The 17633-nt window shown below is 40.7% G+C and overlaps 3 protein-coding genes across 4 annotated transcripts in view; all 3 read left to right on the top strand.

Annotated features, from left to right (window-relative positions):
- Nucleotides 1–884: 884 nt before the first annotated feature.
- Nucleotides 885–10697, top strand: LOC133427945 (serine incorporator 2-like). The gene is made up of 10 exons (XM_061716510.1): nucleotides 885–1004; nucleotides 2215–2376; nucleotides 2651–2838; nucleotides 2963–3042; nucleotides 5076–5213; nucleotides 5485–5654; nucleotides 5963–6053; nucleotides 8013–8163; nucleotides 8246–8455; nucleotides 9010–10697. Exons 1-10 carry the CDS (start codon nucleotides 966–968, stop codon nucleotides 9146–9148), a joined length of 1368 nt encoding a protein of 455 aa, XP_061572494.1. The 5' UTR covers nucleotides 885–965; the 3' UTR covers nucleotides 9149–10697.
- Nucleotides 10698–15663: 4966 nt separating this feature from the next.
- LOC133427918 (transcription factor HIVEP3) overlaps nucleotides 15664–17633 on the top strand; it is a 49016-nt gene continuing 47046 nt past the window's right edge. For both annotated transcript variants that reach the window (XM_061716508.1, XM_061716509.1), the window contains exon 1: nucleotides 15664–16035. The gene's annotated coding sequence lies outside the window, so the exon portion shown is untranslated. The remainder of the gene's footprint in view (nucleotides 16036–17633) is intronic.
- Nucleotides 15725–17633, top strand: part of LOC133440601 (DNA-directed RNA polymerase II subunit RPB1-like) — a 35164-nt gene continuing 33255 nt past the window's right edge. The window contains exons 1-3 of the mRNA XM_061717920.1: nucleotides 15725–16035; nucleotides 16623–16920; nucleotides 17045–17273. Of these exons, the coding sequence (XP_061573904.1) occupies nucleotides 15725–16035; nucleotides 16623–16920; nucleotides 17045–17273 (838 nt within the window). The remainder of the gene's footprint in view (nucleotides 16036–16622; nucleotides 16921–17044; nucleotides 17274–17633) is intronic.

Here is a 17633-nt window from a genome sequence, read left to right as displayed (position 1 = left end):
TGATTCCAACATTCACAAGTAGTTTTATCAAAACATGTTTATTTTTCTCACAGTTGAGGTGTCAAGTAACGAAGTACAAATACTTCGTTACCTTACTTAAGTAGAAATGTATGTTATCTATACTTCAATGGAGTAATTATTTTTCAGACGACTTTTTACTTTTACTCCTTACATTTTTACACAATTATCTGTACTTTTTACTCCTTACATTTTAAAAACAGCCTCGTTATTCTATTTCATTTCGGCCTTTAAAAAAAAACTATCCAGTTGAATTGCGCCATCCGGATAGAGTGAATTTGGTTGTGATTGTGGCACATTTATGTTCTTGTCCAGTTTTGTTCTTACATCCGTTGTCCTCAGATTCCTGCAACTAAACTTGGATGTACATTCCAATAAAGGTTAGGATAAATGATAACATGCCTCTGAAGTTTGACTTTTTGCACCATTACAATACTTATAGGCAACTAGTCATCATATCTTCTGCTCTCTGAAACACATGTTAATGCTCAATAGCACACATATATGGTTCTTTAATATATTTGCATTATACTAAGATGCATTCATTTTCAATGGCTTTTGTCCTTAATGGCTTTTTCCCCCCTTACATTACTTTTACTTTTATACTTTAAGTAGTTTTGAAACCAGTACTTTTATACTTTTACTTGAGTAAAAAACTTGAGTTGATACTTCAACTTCTACAGGAGTATTTATAAACTCTAGTATCTATACTTCTACCTGAGTAATGAATGTGAATACTTTTGACACCTCTGCAGTTACTGTGTCACACCACCTTCACTTGCACATCAAGCTTGACGGCCAACTTCCGTTGACTTCGACGGCTTTTATTGTGAAAACCTGTGGAGCAGCTTCCTCCCTCCAGGGAAGTGTGTGGTTGTTTGTGGTGGTTGGTGTGAGGAGGGCGTGCGGATAAAGCAAGCCAGGCATTTCACCCGTACAACGTAAACATGGGGGCTTGTATGGCCCTGTGCTCTTTGGCCAGCTGCGTAAGTATTTCACGATATTATCGGGATCATCTTGTCTATAACGAAAGCTTTTATAGGCTGTTTTCTCGCCGTGAGGCAGAACTAGCATGAGGATGTTTCTGCTAACCTTCAGTGTTGGTTAAACGATAACTATCTGACAGGAGAATCACTTAAAACCTGTTTACAACTGTTTACCAGAGTAAGACCAGACCCTAGCAAAAGTACGCATTCGTGAGTGCATGAGTTGGTTTAGGAAGGAGATTAGTCAGCACCATAAATAAGTAATGGCCGAGAAAAGGTCAGAAATGAGCAACGTTAGACACTTGTAGTGTTGACATTAACCCTCCCTTGAAAAGCAGAATTGTCCCGTATTTATAAACTAAAGTACGTGTCCCTTATTGAGCTGAAAAGGTATGCACTTTGTCCCGTATTACTGTGAGAGTCAAAAAATAGTCATAAAATGGCATTGAGCTGTTGAAGTTCATAGTTATTTTTTTCTGTTTTACTACAACTGTAGTCTACAGTCATGGCCTTTGAGGCACAAATATGTTTACAAGTTTTCTACAGACTTTCTGTTTGCACTTTTGTTATTGCACTAAAAATGTGCACTATTACAGAATGGATGTTCTGCTTTCTTTCTATTGTTTTGTATTCATTTATACAATTTTAAGTTAAGCAGGACAGGTTTCTGTTTACGAAAGATACTTATTTTATTCAGTTCATTTTGTTATTTTTTTATTAAAGTGAATTGCTGAATAATAATTTGTTTTCCATGTGTTCATGACATTCAAAAATATGAATCTAATTCAATTCAGCTTCGAGTCAAATAGTTAAAAAATTGTTTCACTCACAAAAAAAAGGGGCTAAAAAAATTCACCACGCCAGGAAGGGTGAAAGCAATCGGGTCGGCCAGTCCTGCCGATCCTGCCTTATTTATTTTACAGGGAGTTGGCAACCCTAGACACTTTTTTTGACATTTGAAATTAATATCAAAATAATGTGCCATCGGTCCTCATAATTTAACAACCCCACGCTGATGAAATTGCAAATAATGCATCGTTTGTTCAGCCATTTCAAATAGGCAAATTAGTCATCACGTTAATCATTTATTAACTCAGAGTTGTGTGGACTCCCATATCACCTTCATTTTGTTTAGGCACACAGCTGAAACAATGGTGTATTTCTTCTTATGAGGCATGTATTTAGCCCTGCCTGTCCCCTCTTTCCCCAGGCCTCCTGTCTGTGTGGCTCAGCTCCATGTCTTTTGTGTGGCTGCTGTCCTTCCTCCAACAACTCCACCGTCACCCGGCTGGTCTTCTCCTTCTTCCTGCTGCTGGGGACCATGGTGTCTGTCATCATGATCCTTCCTGGGATGGAGGCGCAGCTCCGCAAAGTCAGATCACTTTCCTCACTGCTATCGTTATATTGTATACTGAAAAGATTACTAAAACTTCAAGCGCAGTTTGTGTTGAATGTGCTATATTTTTCCATGTGCCTTATCCATTATATTTGGTTATTAAATAATATGTTTAAAGGCTGAAGGTATTTAAAGTAAAGCTCTTTATAAAGTTCATTTTGAGGAATTCTAAAACATTCTTACTGGTGGATACCGGTTTGATTAGTTTGATTATAAAGTTTTTTTTATCTGATTTTATTTTCATTGATAGATCCCAGGATTTTGCCAGGGAGGATCCACGATACCTGGTATTGAAAACCAGGTTAACTGTGATGTGATTGTTGGCTACAAGTCTGTGTATCGTATGTGCTTTGCCATGACCTGCTTCTTCTTCCTGTTCTTTGCTATAATGATAAATGTTCGTAACAGCAAAGATCCACGTGCAGCTCTTCAAAATGGGTAAGGGTTCTGTTGGGATTTCTATTTATTTTTGCAGATAGAGGGTCAAGGATGGTGGCTAGTTTGTAAATCCTACTTCTGTCTTCTGTACTAATGGTGCATTTGTGAATGTTCATATTTACAGGTTCTGGTTCTTTAAGTTTCTGATCCTGGTTGGGATTACAGTGGGAGCTTTTTTCATCCCTGATGGAACATTTCATACTGGTACTAACAACACTGTTGGGTTAGATAAAGCCGCTGCAGATCTTGGCAATGCACATCATAACACACTTATTTAAGAGGCAGTGCCCCCAAGATGTTAAGCCATGAACCAAAAAAAGGCTGCACACTACTATTTTCATTTGAAAGAGAAGAGATTATTTAGATACAAAACTCAGATGGATACAAATAAGTGCTGTATTTAATAAATGGACACAGTCAGGAGTGGGGTTGCTTAAAAGAATACATTTGTAAAACATGCCTTCCTCGTACTCACATTTCCAGATATTTTTCCCCATCTTGCAAGTGGTATAAGTGCCTATATTGCTACAGTTTCAGACCAAGTGAAAAGTTTGTCAGCACAGATGTCAGCTAAAGTTAATTTTAACATGAGGACAATGTTGGAACGATTTTTGGCATTTACACATCTGCTTCCAGCCTAGACTGCAGGAAAACTTGTCTCTTTTACAGCTGATATGTACGTTATCTCTTCTCTTTGTTGTATTGGTTTGGCATTTTATTCTGCCTCCAGCCAGGGAAACTATACTATTCTATTCCTCATAAAACCTCATACCTCTACCAAATAAAAAAATAAATTATTCAATAATCCAAGGTCTGGATCAAAATCAAAAGCAAACGGCTCTTAAATTGGGCTGTGGCCAACCTCATAAAAACCACTTACTCAGAGTTTTAAGATTGTTTTGAGTAAATCTTTTATTAAAAATGGTAATAACAGACATTAGAACTGATGAAAAAAAAAAAAGGATTTCCTTCCGAGCTTAAGCACACTGAAATTATAGAATAGCAGACATATTAAACAAACACACACACACAGAAAAAAATAAGTAACCAACTTTATTATTATTATTATTTGTGTATGTGTCCATTTTGTTAATTACCACAGTAAAAAACTAAAAAAAACTTTATTTTTATCCTGTCTAGAAGCTGATTAACTGGACGCAAAATGTTGTTAGCGATTATTGATAATTTGATGGCAACAAACCTGAAATTATTAAAATGAATGTGACCAACAGTCTGTCGTGGCGTAATGATCTATCGAGCCATTGATGATTCATGCATCAAGTTAAAATTGTATCGTGGCAGTTTTTGTGATATTGGCAAACATTGAATTTTCATTCAGATAACCGAAAACGTAATATTGCATAGTGATGAAATCTGTGATTCATATCCAGGGTGCCCCGCAGGTGATCGCAGAGGTCATAGAGATGGACTTCTTAATTTCTTTCTCAGTTTTGTGGTCTGGAGCATCATCCACCTTAACATTAAAAACATTGAAGTATAGTGGTCAAACTATGGTGGTTCACATGCATAAGTCACCCAGTGTACCGTGGTACAATGTGATATTGCCAAGATCCTAATGCAGATTTGTTTTTGTTTTATTGTCAGCAAAGGGCAGGCCACATCAAGAACAATAACCATAAAAATAATGAGTGAATAATGGCTGACAAAATCTACCACTCTGTTTCCGGGGCTATGCTCTTTTGAGGAAAAATGTTTGTATATGTTGTTAAGAGTTTGAGTTTGATGATGTCCTGGTAATCATCACCAGTAAAGAACTTAAGAGAGAACTTTAAGAAATCCCATCCCCAGGGGTTGGGCTGCTTGGCTGAGTATCTCAAGTAATATGATGCATTATTATTCATTTTTGGTGTAAAATCACCTGAATTCAAAACGTCTTCTTTTACAGCAGAGACTGTTTCCACAGGGCAATATCTGCTTCTTTCACCATCAAATGGCTCGTAAAAAATAGTCAAAAGTGGCAAACACCTTTATTAGTCAAGTACTTGTTTTGCCCATTATCTGTTCTTGCTGGACCCCTTATCCACCAGAATTGAAATAATATTTCCAACCATCTTTTTATAGTTATTGTTCTTGGTGCTGACAAATCCCAACTCTTACATCTGTATGTGTGTACACACACACACACACACACACACACACACACACACACACACACACACACACACAGGTAAAACTGGTAAAAGGAAGCTTCTGACTCGTTTCTTTTCCCTTGACAGTGTGGTTTTACTTTGGAATGGTGGGCTCCTTTATTTTCATCTTGATCCAGCTTATTCTCCTCATCGACTTTGCTCACTCCTGGAACAAGGTCTGGGTAGGAAATGCTGAAGAAAGTGACAACAAATGCTGGTATGCAGGTAAAGTGTTTTCATAATGACAGATTTGATATGAAGCCCATGCATGCCTTCAATACTTTATATACTGGAAATAACATGGATTGGAGGAAGCAAGTTTAGGTGGAGTAACCTTGACTCTGGGTCGGTGGGATGTTGAATTTCATTGAGTAACTCAGATTTGATTTTCTGAATTGTGGATTTTTTCAACCGTATCAGCTTCTGACATCTTTTTCTTCTTTAATTACGTGCATTACATGCCATTAATGTTGTCACATGTTCTTGTACATTTCAGGGCTGCTGTCTTTCACAGTCATCTACTACGCCCTTGCTTTCACTGCTGTGGTGCTTTTCTATATTTACTACACCCAGCTGGACGATTGCACGGAGCACAAAGTCTTCATCAGCCTCAACCTCATCTTCTGCATCATCATCTCTGTTGTCTCCATCTTACCAAAGATACAGGTACGGTGTTGAGAGAAATCATTCACAGAAAAATCTATATTAGCTATATAACTTGAGAAACAACTTTGTATGTGTTACTGTAAATGGGAACTTGTTAAACTAGCTAAGTTTTTATCAGTAAAAAAAAATTCTGATTATCAAAACTTCTATGTAACTTTAAAAAAAATGTTTTTAATTAAAATATAAAAAAAAAAAAAAAAAAAAATTTTGTTTACTGACAGTTGACAAATCAGTTAAGTGCAGTCAGTAAACCATTTGCTGTTGTAGCCTGGCCAGTTAAGTCTCTGTGTTGTTCCTGTTGATGGCAGGAAGTTCAGCCTCACTCCGGTCTCCTCCAGGCGTCGCTGATCTCCCTCTACACGATGTACGTCACATGGTCTGCCATGACCAACAATCCAAGTGAGTCACCTGATTTCTCATTTCATACCTCCTCTATCATTTTTGGTGTTGAGATTAAATGAGATTAAATACACTATTTTCTTTCACTATATCAATTTGCTGTTAATCTGCTGCAGATTTTTGAGCATAAAGGTGAGTTTTATTAGATGTAATGCAGGAACAAATAGGTTGTTATATTAGTGTTTCTTATGCTTTTGTGTGATCTACCTTTCCCAAATAGATGACAACAGTGGACATTCTTAGTGTCTTTAACCCATTCACACCCATGTCTCACTGATATACATATATACCTAATTTCAGGCTGATATAATGCCTACACCATTATTTTCAAGACACATGAGGTACACACGGTAAAAATTAAAAGTATACACACCCTTACAAAGTTACAGGCTTTTTAAAATATAGAGATAGAAATAACAACACACATGTCAAGACTTGTTACATCTTTAAGTTGAACAATCCCACAAAAAAAAATTCAGAGGGAATAAGAAATATTTAGATGAGATGAGATAAACTTTAGTGTCCTGAATAAAACTTGTTTTGGGCTAAAAGGTGTTAAGCACAAACTCAGTTATACACAAACACACACAATGGACATTCAATAAAAATAAAATGTCAGTTAAGTATTACATAGATAATATTGTGCAATATAAGGCACATAGGGAGACAAAAGATTGTACTGTACATACAATCCTAAAACCAGAAGCAATATATACTAATGAATAATAATACTGGATGAGAAGAATAATGAATACTGATTTAATGTGATCAGATAGTTATCGTTAATCTCAATGTAAATACAATCAAAAATCTCTCAAATGACCTAAAAAATGTTGTACACAGGAGATCCTCTCACAATTTGAAGAAACTTTTTTGCACAAAAGAGTGGGACAAGATTCCAGATACTTATTCACAAAGACTTGATTCTGTAATAAAGGCAAAACCCTTCAAAAGAATGTTAGTTTCTCAGATTTGTGCCATCAAGCTGTTGAAGGTTTTCATTTATTTAGAATATTCAAAGTACATAAATATTTGTTACTGTTCTGATTGTTGGAATATTATAACAAAGATATAACAAGTCAGACTTGATATCATTTTAAAAACCTGCAATTTCATAAGGGTGGTTACACTTTTCACATACACTATACATGCGTGCAGACGGACTGTTTAAAACTGGTCTGACTGGGTTAAATGTGTTGACATTTTAGAGCCGTTTACATGTAACGCTGACAAGAAATTTCAACAACCCACATAGAAATGGCCTTAACGATTCTCTGTAATACCAATTACGGTACTAATTTTTCTTAAAACATAACAAACAAAACAATATATAAAGAAGATCAATAGAGGTTTTTAAAGTTCTTAAATTTTAAACTGTTTTGATGAATGAAAAAAAAAACAATTTGAGTATTTTGACTATTAATCCAGAATAAGAGAGATTTGTTTATCTGCCATCTCACCGTGGGAAGAAAAACTGATGTCTGGCAAGAAACATGAAGTATTAGTGAGTCTCGTTAGTTGCTGCGTTGAGCCTGTTTTGCACTGCATATCTTTTCCAATGTGGCTGCAGGCTTGTTACTGCTATTCCCAATCCCTGTTAATGTTCATCTTAGTTGTTTTCAGAGGGAACAGGAGAAAAGCCAATCTCACAGAGTGTGAAGCGATGAAGGGAAACAATATTCACAGCCCTCAGATGCTCCTCCTTCTTCTACTCTCCTTCTGTCTCTGTCCTGCTCACTCACCGTTGCTCCATCTTAATTGTGTAACTCCAAAATGAAAACGAATCTGAATCACCTGATTGTTAGTTATCTTACATTAGTTTACCGCTTAAAGGGAGGGGGATAAAAAAGATGTGCAAACAGGCTCATGCTACAGGTCTGTATTGTTTTCAAAAGCGTCCGTATTGTGTGTAACATTATTAATTTAGCATGTTCTGTGTTGTAATACTTCATCTTGTAGACCGGAAGTGTAACCCCAGCCTGTTGAGCCTGGTCTCAAACGTCACCACTGCCCAGTCACCTGGTGACGGCGTCCCAGAGCAGGTGCAGTGGTGGGATGCTCAGGGTGTTGTTGGTTTGATCATCTTCCTCTTCTGCACTCTCTATGCCAGGTAAGTCAAATCAAAGGAACTGTTATTGTTTTGTACCATTCTTACTTATCTTTAACTGCCCTTCTTTTGTTTTTTTCCCCAGTATTCGTTCATCTAGCAACGCCCAAGTGAACAAGCTGATGCAGACAGAGGAGGGCATGGGCTCAGGAGGAGAGGGTGTGGTGGGAGAGGACGGTGTACGCAGGGCTGTTGACAACGAGGAAGAGAAGGTCAATTACAGCTACTCCTTTTTCCACTTCCACCTCTGCCTGGCCTCCCTGTACATCATGATGACCCTCACCAACTGGTACAAGTAAGTATTCTGAACATTCAGACGTGTGTCCATATTTCAAACAATTGGACTTGTGACAGACAGGGAAAATCCTGATGAGGAAGTGAAAGTTGAGCCTTTGCCTCATGTGAATTACCTCCATTCATCTGCCTGTGAGCGAAGCACAGCTGCAGTGGAGTTCCTCAGCGACCAACTGACAACACTGGGCCTGTGTGGCAATTTCAGCCATAAACAAATACTGTAAATACTCATCTACTGTACTTATATGAAACTAAAATAACCTGTTTTACTGGTGATGGGATTTTAAGCTGTAAACAAAGAGGAATCAAGCGTCACTCATGCATATGTTACGGCCCAAAGATTAGAGACTTGCAGTTTTTAGTGGTTGTTGCGCTGTCTTCATTTCAGCCACCAGAGGGCGCACTACTTCACTTGAAATGTCTTCAATCTCAGAGCACAGATTGAATTTCTAGTTAAATTCTTGGTTTAAGCTGTTCGTGTGGCTTAGTTTTCATGAATGTCAGAGCCTGTTATAAGCCGAGTTGCTGTTAAGTGAATTTTCCACTTCCCTCCAGACCAGACACCACCACCAAGGCCATGCAGAGCAGTATGCCGGCAGTGTGGGTGAAGATGTGCTCCAGCTGGCTGGGTTTGGGGCTCTACCTCTGGACCCTCATCGCTCCTCTCATCTTCCCTGACAGGGATTTCAACTGAGAGCTCCATTTCTTATGGTTGTATTTCATTGTTTTTTTTTTGTTTTTAATTGCCTTTTGTATATGAAGGATGGTACGGTCTGTTCTGGAAAGTTTAGCATTAAGACTTCAGTTTCTTTTTATTCCTTTTTCGTATTTTGCCTGTCCTTTTTTTGTTTTGGAGGTGTTTTATTGCACTTAGCTGGTTTACTGCCTGTAAAAACCATTACAGTGCTCTGAACATTTTTGCTGATTCTTTTAGCCTGTATGTCAATGGCTTGAGCCATAAAGATTTATTTTATTTGCCACTGACTCACACTTACAGGCTACCTTACTATCTTCTGCTGCGTTATTCTACAAGCTCCTTTTACTCAATGTTATTTACTAGGTTCTCCTCAAGATTCACCAATGAGACAGTTTCTCAGTACCTCAGACGTTTCATTAACAGATTCCCCTTTAAAGGCCTTTCTCATCTGACCCCCCCATATCAGTCAGGTCTGGATTAGCCCTGATTAGCAGGACTCCCTGACGGCGGGGGGGGGCGACAGGGGTTGCCCTGCTCAGGAGCCCCAGAGTGATGAGTGTTTGTGGCTAGATAAGACCAATAAGGCACGCCCTAAAGATCATAACAGGGTTTCCCTGGTGCTGCTGGACTGTATGCATAACCACGTCATTGCATCTTGAGCCAGAGAATCCTAACAGAAAGCTTGTCTAATCTTAGCTCTTCCTGGTCTGCTCTAATTTAAGACGGTTTACACCCGGTGCTAAGCTTTTCCATGTGTTCAGATTCGGAGAGCCACGGGCAACAGAAATCACCTGTGTAGCAGTTTGATCCGCAGATCAGCTTCATGCAGTGTGCAGGTACAACGTTCCACGTGTGATGCCAAGAACGCCACGCTTACCTATTTTTTTTTTTTTTTATAAATGACACTACTTCTTTGCAGAGTGACTTAAGGAGAAAAGGGATTTTTAAATGTACTGTACAAGTCAGTAATGATTGTTAAAATGAAGAATTGGTGTTACATAGTATTGACTTTGATAGTAATTTGAGAGATGGTGGTACGGTACCAATGCATTATGTAGTACCTCCGTTTTATTATATCTAGGAAAAAGAAGATCAGATAAGAATATGTTGCACATGTAAAGAAACAGTTTATGTACAATCCAGAAAATGTTCATTTGTGTTTTTTTTTTTTCTTCTTCTTCTTTTCCGTCCACATTTCATCTGGCACCCCCGTGATTCTAAAATCCTTTTGAAGTAAGGATTTAATAATGTTGCAATAATTTAATTTTTTTCTTCCCTTAACTGTTGTACATTTGATCCTTCTGTGGGTTTATTCTGAATTGCCTTTGTAATTTCATGTCATATTTCATTACAATATTAAGTGCCTTTTTTTTGTAGTCTTGCATTTCAGAAGAGATGTATCACAAACATTGACGTGATCATTCATCTTTCCTTAAATGATGGGAAGTATGTCATTGCATGCCATAAAGCTTTGTTCTTTTAACTAAATTAATATTACAATTAATGTATAACAGACTTTTAATAAAGTTGGAAACATTCTCTCGCAGTGTCTTGATGGGATGTTGTAGAGTCCTTCCTTTTCAGGGAATGAAAACAAAAACACGAGATGAGCTTACTTTCCACACCTGAGGATTTTTTATACCTAATCAGATACAAATAATATGGAATGTTGTGGATGTGCTTCTTTGTTCGTAAACACGTCCATGTATGTATTTGGTCGCATGAGTCTTGGCAGTGTGGTTGTGTTAACTTTCTATCTTTGACTCAACCCAGACCTGCTGTGATGCACCAATGTCAGGAAGTAAGGAGGAGCTAAATGATACCTCATGACTTCATTTACATCATGTACATTATAAATGCTGATGCATTGACAGTCACCGTCTTCCAACGAGTGTTTAGTAGTTACCTTTCTGTGGGAGATGTCCAAAACTGAACTGAAAGAGCATGACTTCAAGTGAAGTAAAACTGGAGTGTGTTTAACAGCTTTTCCCTGAGTGCAGATGAAAGCAGTAAACGTGTGTGACCCGTCCTCTCCAATGGTGCAGAGTCCCGGCTGCGTTTGCCAGCATTCGTCACCTTTGCTGTGTTATTTCCCTCTGGCCGGGCTGGTAGATGGGATGTGTTGGTTTTGGCTACAGCCGCTCAGTCCAGTTGACACTATGTGGAAATGCTGAGGACATGCCACCTCCTGTGGACTTGCACCCTCCCACAACACCACCCCCAGCTCAGCCTATCCATTACAACCCTGAGCTGATGTTTCTGTTACAGTTCAGTAGTGTTAGAAACTGCATGTAAGGTTAAGTCTTCTGTGTCAATTCAACTGTTTTAAGTTGATTTTAAAAGTTATCTTTTGAATTGGTTCTTATTTTTGTCCAAGTGAGCAGAACATTTGTACTACAAATACCATGGGACAGTGTCTTTTACTTCATGAAGCAGCTGGATTCTTGTGAGGTTCACGAGAGAATTCTGTGAAACAAACCATCCAGCATGAAAAGGTGGATGCAAAGGTCGGATTTTCCTTGGTAGCTGTATGTCATATGAACATTTACAAATTAGACCTTTCTGTCAGCCAAAAATTAGCAGGCTATTTAGTTATTTGCACCTTGTCCTTCAATTGTCAGCGTCATTATGACATTTTATCAGCTGCAGAAGTGCAGATTTTGTAGGTAATGCAGTCCTACAGAGGGTGAAACGTATAGTTTTGCATTTAAATAAACTAGTTCTTATTTCTAAGTCGACCCATACATGAAAATATCACTTTGCAGATGTACAGGTGAGAAGTCTATGCGTTGCTCCGCCAGCTGCAGCTGTATTTAGGGGAAGGCTGGGTCAGAATGTCACCCACAATTACTGAGCAAGTTTAGAGGTTCAAAAGGGCTGCATACAAATGTTCCTTTGCTCTCATTTTGCTTCTGTGAGCAGACGTATAGTTCAGAACGGATGTGGTCTGTAACACTGGTCAGTCTGTGATGTTTCATGTGGATTTTTGTCCGCAGCTGACACCTGAAAATATACTGCAAGACACTCAGTTACAGTTTTATATCCCAAATTTTCAAAATCTTAAAAATAGAAAAAATAAATAATTCTCTTAGTTTACAACAACTTTTTGTGAGGATATAAATAATTTCAAGGCTATCGATTGCGTAACCAGGTTAAAGCTGGAGAGAATGACAATGTCACATGTTTCAGGAATAGGTCACAAATATCCAAGGAACAAACGTATGAATTCGAAATGACGTAAAAACTTCAGGTTTACACAATTGTAATTAAAAAAAAAAAAAAAAAAAGCAGCATAAACAGTTTTTTTGAGTCTTTCCAGGAATGCCCTGCTCACCAGCCTGGGAAAGACTTCCCTTCATAGATCTGGTCCAGGGTAAAGGGTGACGGTTGAGTCCTGTGCAGTCATCATCCAAACCTTTAACATGTATGATGCAAATCCACAAGAGGAACAGACATTTTATTGAGATGAGTATTAGCAGTGTGAAAGTGCCAGACTGCAAATGAGACCAACTCCCATCTGAAATGTAACATCCTGCGAACACAGCCACTAGCATCTGAGAACAGATTAGCAACTAACTCTCACTTTTATTTCCCACTGTGATCATCAGGTGCACGAATGTGAACTAGATTTAAGACACTCTTCATGTTTGGCCATTGGTCCTTGTGCCATAAATTCCACCTTCATTTCCTTTGTAATCATCAGATGAAATGTGTCACTGTAATAAGACATCAGAGGCACTAATATGTTGAATATGAGCCACTTACTGTAGCATTGCAGCTACGCTTGGTTAGGCATCTCGGGATTTTTAATTGCTGATTGACTGAGACAATTATTGTCACTTGCAGTGTTGGCTGTGACCCTAATCTCCTCTTTCATTTCCCCTTATTAGCTTTGAAAGGTCGTCTCTATTTGCATTTGATACACTTGTTGAGAGTAAGATCTTGCGTGAATTTCAGCTTTGTTTCTGGTCCCATTATTACAACAGATACAATGCAACAAGTACAAGTGCTCCTTGCGCTCATTGTTTTGCTAAAGGATTGTGTCTCTCTGACCTCCTCCTTGCTGGGATGACTGGAAATGCCTGTCTGAGGTGTAATTGGGTTTTAAGAGTTGAATCCATGCCCATGAAATTACATTTGGCATGCAGGGGAGTTAATTGAGTTTGAGCCTTGCTGGCTAACTGCATCTGCACTGAAAACATTTACCCAACATTAAGTCCTAATTAGGCTTTTTGTGATGGGAAACTTGTTGCTGGATGATGGGAAGTACAGATGTTGAATCCTGACACACTGAACAGTTTCTCTCCAGTCACAAGGATATGGACACCCTCAACTCTTTTTCTAATAAAATCATGAATTCGCTCTTTTTTATTTGTTTTTTTTGGACAGTCACTGGCTGCAGTCAGTCTGTCTGAAATTGGAGGTGTAAAAGTCTGAAAGTCTGGGTGTTTGTGTGTGTTATGTGTGTAGAGGCATCCAGTGCGCATGCTCTCCCTCAGCTCACAGGAGCAGCTAATGCAGTTATATAACAGTCAGTGCAGCCGGCGTCTGCTGTGAGCCAAATGCCAGGCCAGTCTGGTTACATAAGCCTGTCAGAGTCATATTGTAGCAACGCGGAGCGCTCACACCACAGCGAGTCCCTGTGCTCCTTTCACCGTCTCCTGCTCCGTCTCTCACTTCCTCCCACTGTCTTTCTTTGCTCCTCTACCCTCTCCTCTTTTTTTCCACACCTCTCCCCACCCCTCACACTTTCCCTTTTCCTCTCCTTTCCTTTCCTCTTCGCTGCAGCACTGCTCTCAACACCCAGAACAAATAGTTTAAGTGCTGTTGATGCAGATGTAGATGCGGAGACCGCTTGGAGATTTTTAAGACAAACGGGGAGGACTTATGTAAATTTTACATGCATTTAACTTATTTCCCTTTGCTATACATTATAATGCGGGTAATTGTTTTTGGATGACTATTGGGGTGAAAAGGTGGGGTGTGCTGCAGTTCACTTCACTACTTATGCTCTCTGATGACTGCTAGCCTTCACTGCTCCATTTGATCTCCAGGGTGGCCAGGACTTCATCTGCTAGTGACCTTTACTGTACTTGACCCTCATCGCTCCTCTCATGGTCCCTCAGGTGCAAGGAGCTCAGAAATACCACATCAGCAGCACCCAAGAGCTCTGTGACGTGTGTTTGCATCAGGGGGGCATTACAAAAAGTCATTTTTGTTCTTTAGAGATCACAAAATCACCAAGAATAATGTATTTTTAGCCTCAAAGTCCGACTTGCAGTAATCGGCTTAGTAGGTCAGTAGTAAAGGAAGGGAATAATCGATTCAAAAGAGGCTATCAATCATCATAATAATAATTCCAATAATTTAATAATTCAAATATGCTTAAATTCAGAGATTTAGTGGACCTTAAAACAGCGCAATTTATGTTCAAAATCAACAATAAAACACTTCCTGACAGTATTCAGAAGCTCTTCCAAAGCAGAGTTAGCCAATATGATCTCAGGGGAACATTTATGTTAAGGAAAACAAAGGCAAGAACCAACGTTAAACAACGATGCATCTCAGTGACAGGAGTTAATCTGTGGAACAGCTTAAATACAGAAATGAAAATGTGTAGCACATTATTACAATTCAAAAGCACCTATAAATACAAAATGATTAATAAATATAAAACAAAGGGATAATACACATAGGCATGTACCTATGGACATGTTTATGTATGTATGTATGTATAATAATAATAATAATAATAATAATAATAATAATAATAATAATAATAATAATAATAATAATAATAATACATTTTATTTATAGGGCGCCTTTCATGGCACTCAAGGTTGCCGTACAACAACAAATACAGTCAATAATTAAATTGTATGTATATATGCGTATGTATGTGTATGTGTATGTATGTATGTATGTATGTATATATATATATATATATATATATATATATATATATATATATATATATATATATATATATATATATATATATATATATATATATATATATATACATATACACACAGTGTGTGTTTATGTATGTATGTATGTATGTATGGATGGATGGATGGATGTATGTATGTGTGTATGTGTGTAGGTATGTGTATGTACTATTGTATTATTGATTATACAAATACTGTATGGAATGATATTTATTAATGACATTGCACTAGTTTATAAAAGCTAACATTTTTTTTGTGAAAAGCGTAGGCGTCATAAGGTTAGGCTATATATATATATATATATATATATATATATATATATATTTTTTTTTTTTTAACTAAACTAAACTAAACTAATAATGGATAAGAAACATGAAGAGGGCTCGGCGGGTCCAATCATCCTCCTCAACTCGTGTTCTCACTGTTTGAGTTTGTCCACCTAATTACGGAGAGCAGCATCGAGCAGGAACTGCTTTCTTTCGCCCAATGGCTTCCTCCGGAGGCTCATGATTATTCACGCGGCGAGCCAGCCCACTGGTGGAGGCCGAGGCGAGGGCGGCGCCCGCCGGACCCGCCGTGCGGGGCGGTGCGGGGACGCGGAGTGCGCTCTGCGTAGGACGAGATGTTGTTTTGTTGTGGCGATCAGCTGGATGTGGCATCGCTGTCCGGTCTGAGCCAGCAGCGGGACGCAGCGGGACGCAGCCCCGGCTCTGCCTGCACACCAGCCCCGGCTCTGCCTGCACACCAGCCCCGGCTCTGCCTGCACACCAGCCCCGGCTCTGCCTGCACACCAGCCCCGGCTCTGCCTGCACACCAGCGCCGACGTGGAGCCGCCGGAGCCGGCGCGTCTCGATCCAGGAAATGCGGACTTCTGGCCCTTTCTGCACGGGATAAGCGGCTGCAGCGGCGCTCGCACACGGGCAGGGCAGGCTGGTAAATATGAAGCTTATTAAGCTCGCTGGCGGTGGTTTCGGTTGTTGTCAGAGAGGAAGAGAGGAAGAGAGGGAGGTGTGGTGCGGCGTGAAGTTGGGAGCAGATCCACCCGCGCTGTCATCGCAGCCCCGTCTGTGGAGTTGCTGGAACAGGGACGTGTTGTGTTGATAAGTGGGTAGATATGTATTGATAAGTGGGTAAATATGTGTTGATAAGTGGGTAGATATGTGTTGATAAGTCGTTAGATATGTGTTGATAAGTCGTTAGATATGGGTTGATAAGTGGGTAGATATGTGTTGCTGCCACAGCAGCGGATACTTCACCTGGATTTAGGGCTCTCGAGCCAGGAGTTGCAGCCGTGGGAGCTGCGCATGCAGCTGACAGCAAATGCCCCGCCGTGGACCTCCTGTCACCCCTCAGTCACCCCTCAGTCACCCCTCAGTCACCCTCTAGTCACCCTCCAGTCACCCCTCCAGTCACCCCTCCAGTCACCCCTCAGTCACCCTCCAGTCACCCCTCAGTCACCCTCCAGTCACCCCTCAGTCACCCCTCAGTCACCCTCCAGTCACCCTCCTGTCACCCCTCAGTCACCCTCCAGTCACCCCTCAGTCACCCCTCAGTCACCCTCCAGTCACCCCTCAGTCACCCTCCAGTCACCCCTCCAGTCACCCCTCCAGTCACCCCTCAGTCACCCCTCAGTCACCCTCCAGTCACCCTCCAGTCACCCCTCAGTCACCCCTCAGTCACCCTCCAGTCACCCTCCTGTCACCCCTCAGTCACCCTCCAGTCACCCCTCAGTCACCCCTCAGTCACCCTCCAGTCATCCCTCAGTCATCCCTCAGTCACCCCTCAGTCACCCTCAGTCACCCTCCAGTCATCCCTCCAGTCACCCTCCAGTCACCCTCCAGTCACCCCTCCAGTCACCCTCCAGTCACCTTCTATTCACCCTCCAGTCACCCTCCAGTCACCCCTCTATTCACCCTCCAGTCACCCTCTAGTCACCCTCCAGTCACCCTCCAGTCACCCCTCAGTCACCCCTCAGTCACCCTCAGTCACCCTCAGTCATCCCTCAGTCACCCTCCAGTCATCCCTCCAGTCACCCTCCAGTCACCCCTCCAGTCACCCTCCAGTCACCCTCAGTCACCCTCCAGTCATCCCTCAGTCATCCCTCAGTCATCCCTCAGTCACCCTCAGTCACCCTCCAGTCATCCCTCCAGTCACCCTCCAGTCACCCTCCAGTGACCCCTCCAGTCACCCCTCCAGTCACCTTCTATTCACCCTCCAGTCACCCTCCAGTCACCCCTCTATTCACCCTCCAGTCACCCTCTAGTCACCCTCCAGTCACCCTCCAGTCACCCCTCAGTCACCCCTCAGTCACCCTCCAGTCACCCTCCAGTCACCCTCCAGTCACCCTCCAGTCACCCTCCAGTCACCCTCCAGTCACCCTCCAGTCACCCTCTATTCACCCTCCAGTCACCCTCCAGTCACCCTCCAGTCACCCCTCAGTCATCCTCCAGTCACCCTCCAGTCACCCTCTATTCACCCTCCAGTCACCCTCCAGTCACCCTCTAGTCACCCTCCAGTCACCCCTCAGTCAC

This window comes from Cololabis saira, chromosome 3 (assembly GCF_033807715.1).
Source record: "Cololabis saira isolate AMF1-May2022 chromosome 3, fColSai1.1, whole genome shotgun sequence".
Taxonomy (NCBI): Eukaryota; Metazoa; Chordata; class Actinopteri; order Beloniformes; family Belonidae; genus Cololabis; species Cololabis saira.
This window is presented reverse-complemented; position numbering and strand designations above follow the sequence as displayed.